Source organism: Microcebus murinus, chromosome 17 (assembly GCF_040939455.1).
Source record: "Microcebus murinus isolate Inina chromosome 17, M.murinus_Inina_mat1.0, whole genome shotgun sequence".
Taxonomy (NCBI): Eukaryota; Metazoa; Chordata; class Mammalia; order Primates; family Cheirogaleidae; genus Microcebus; species Microcebus murinus.
In genome coordinates, this window is record NC_134120.1 from 47,820,461 (window position 1) to 47,821,874 (window position 1,414).

The 1,414-nt window shown below is 37.1% G+C and overlaps 1 protein-coding gene across 1 annotated transcript; it reads right to left on the reverse strand.

Annotated features, from left to right (window-relative positions):
- Nucleotides 1–254: 254 nt before the first annotated feature.
- On the reverse strand, nt 255–894 carry LOC142861573 (large ribosomal subunit protein eL21). Its single transcript, XM_075993615.1, has one exon. The coding sequence runs from the start codon at nt 847–849 to the stop codon at nt 367–369; it is 483 nt and encodes a 160-aa protein (XP_075849730.1). The 5' UTR covers nt 850–894; the 3' UTR covers nt 255–366.
- Between the last annotated feature and the right edge of the window lie 520 nt (nt 895–1,414).

Below are 1,414 nucleotides of genomic sequence, written 5' to 3' on the forward strand. Positions count from 1 at the left end.
GTTTGCTAATATTTGGTTGATGATTTTTGCATCTATATTCATTAGGGATATTGACATGGAGTTTTCTTTTGTACTGATATCTTTCTATAGCTTTGGTATCACAGTAATGCTAGCCTCATAAAATAAGTCTGGAAATGATCCTTTTTTAATTTTTTTTTTTTTTTTTTTTTTTTTTTTAGAGTCCAACGGCTTTTATTAGGTTTGTCTCCTATACCATGAATTCATAGGGAATAGATTCTGGCAGCTCAAGGTCCTTTCTTTGCTTCTCACAGGTGTGCTATACCTATTACGCCATGAATTCACAGGGAACAGGTCCCAACACCGCAGGCTCCTTTCTGTCGCTTCTCACAAAGTGTGAAGCACCTATTATGCCATGAATTCATAAGGAATAGGTTCCAGCAACTCGGGCTCCTTTCCATTGGTTCTCACAAAGTGTGCTTCTCTGGGTGGAGCAGGCTGTCGCTTCAGTTGAACCCAGGTACCTTTCTCTTTGGCTTCCTTCTTTTTCTGATCATTTTCCTTCACACGCTTCAGGAAGCTATCTCGGCTCTTAGAGTGCTTAATGTGCTCGATACGTACATTAATCCTCTTGGCAAGAATCTTGCCCTTAACTTGTTTATTTACAACAATTCCAACAGCATGCTGTGTAACGTTGTAGACTCTTCCAGTTTTGCCATGGTAACATTTGTGGGGCATGCCTTTTTGAACAGTACCCATTCCCTTGATGTCTACAATATCACCTTTCTTGTAGATTCGCATGTATGTGGCCAAAGGAACAACTCCATGTTTTCTAAAAGGCCTAGAGAACATGTATCGGGTGCCTCTCCTCTTTCCCTTTGTGTTCGTCATTTTGGCGAATTACTGGAAGATGGCGGCTCCAGCCGAAAGGAAGGCCTTTTTTAATTTTTTAAGAGTTTGAGAAAGATTGGTATAAATTCTCCTTTAAGTGTTTGGTAGAATTTATCAGTGAGGTGTCTGGTCCTGAGCTTATTTTTGGAGGAACATTTTTGGTTACTGACTCAATATCCATACTAGTTATAGATAGGTTCATACTTTCTATTTTTGCATAATTCAGTTTTGGTAGGTTGTATATTTCTAAGAATTTATTCATTTCTTCTATGTCATCCAGTTTGTTACTGTACAATTCCTAATAATAGTCTCTTATGATCCTTAGTATTTCTGTGGTATCAGTTGTAATGTCTCCTCTTTAATTTCTGATATTATTTATATGAGTATTTTCTTTTGTTTTTCTTGGTCAGTCTAGCTAAATGTTATTGATTTTATTTATCTTTTTGAAAAACCAACTCTTAGTTTTATTCTTTATTTCTACTCTAACCTTTTTTTTTTTTTTTTTTTGAGACAAAGTCTGGCTCTGTTGCCTGGGCTAGAGTGCCATGGTGTTAGCCTAGCTCAC

Coding starts and splice junctions, on each gene's coding strand:
- LOC142861573 (XM_075993615.1), bottom strand. CDS start 849: ATGACGAACACAAAGGGAAAGAGGAGAGGCACCCGATACATGTTCTCT.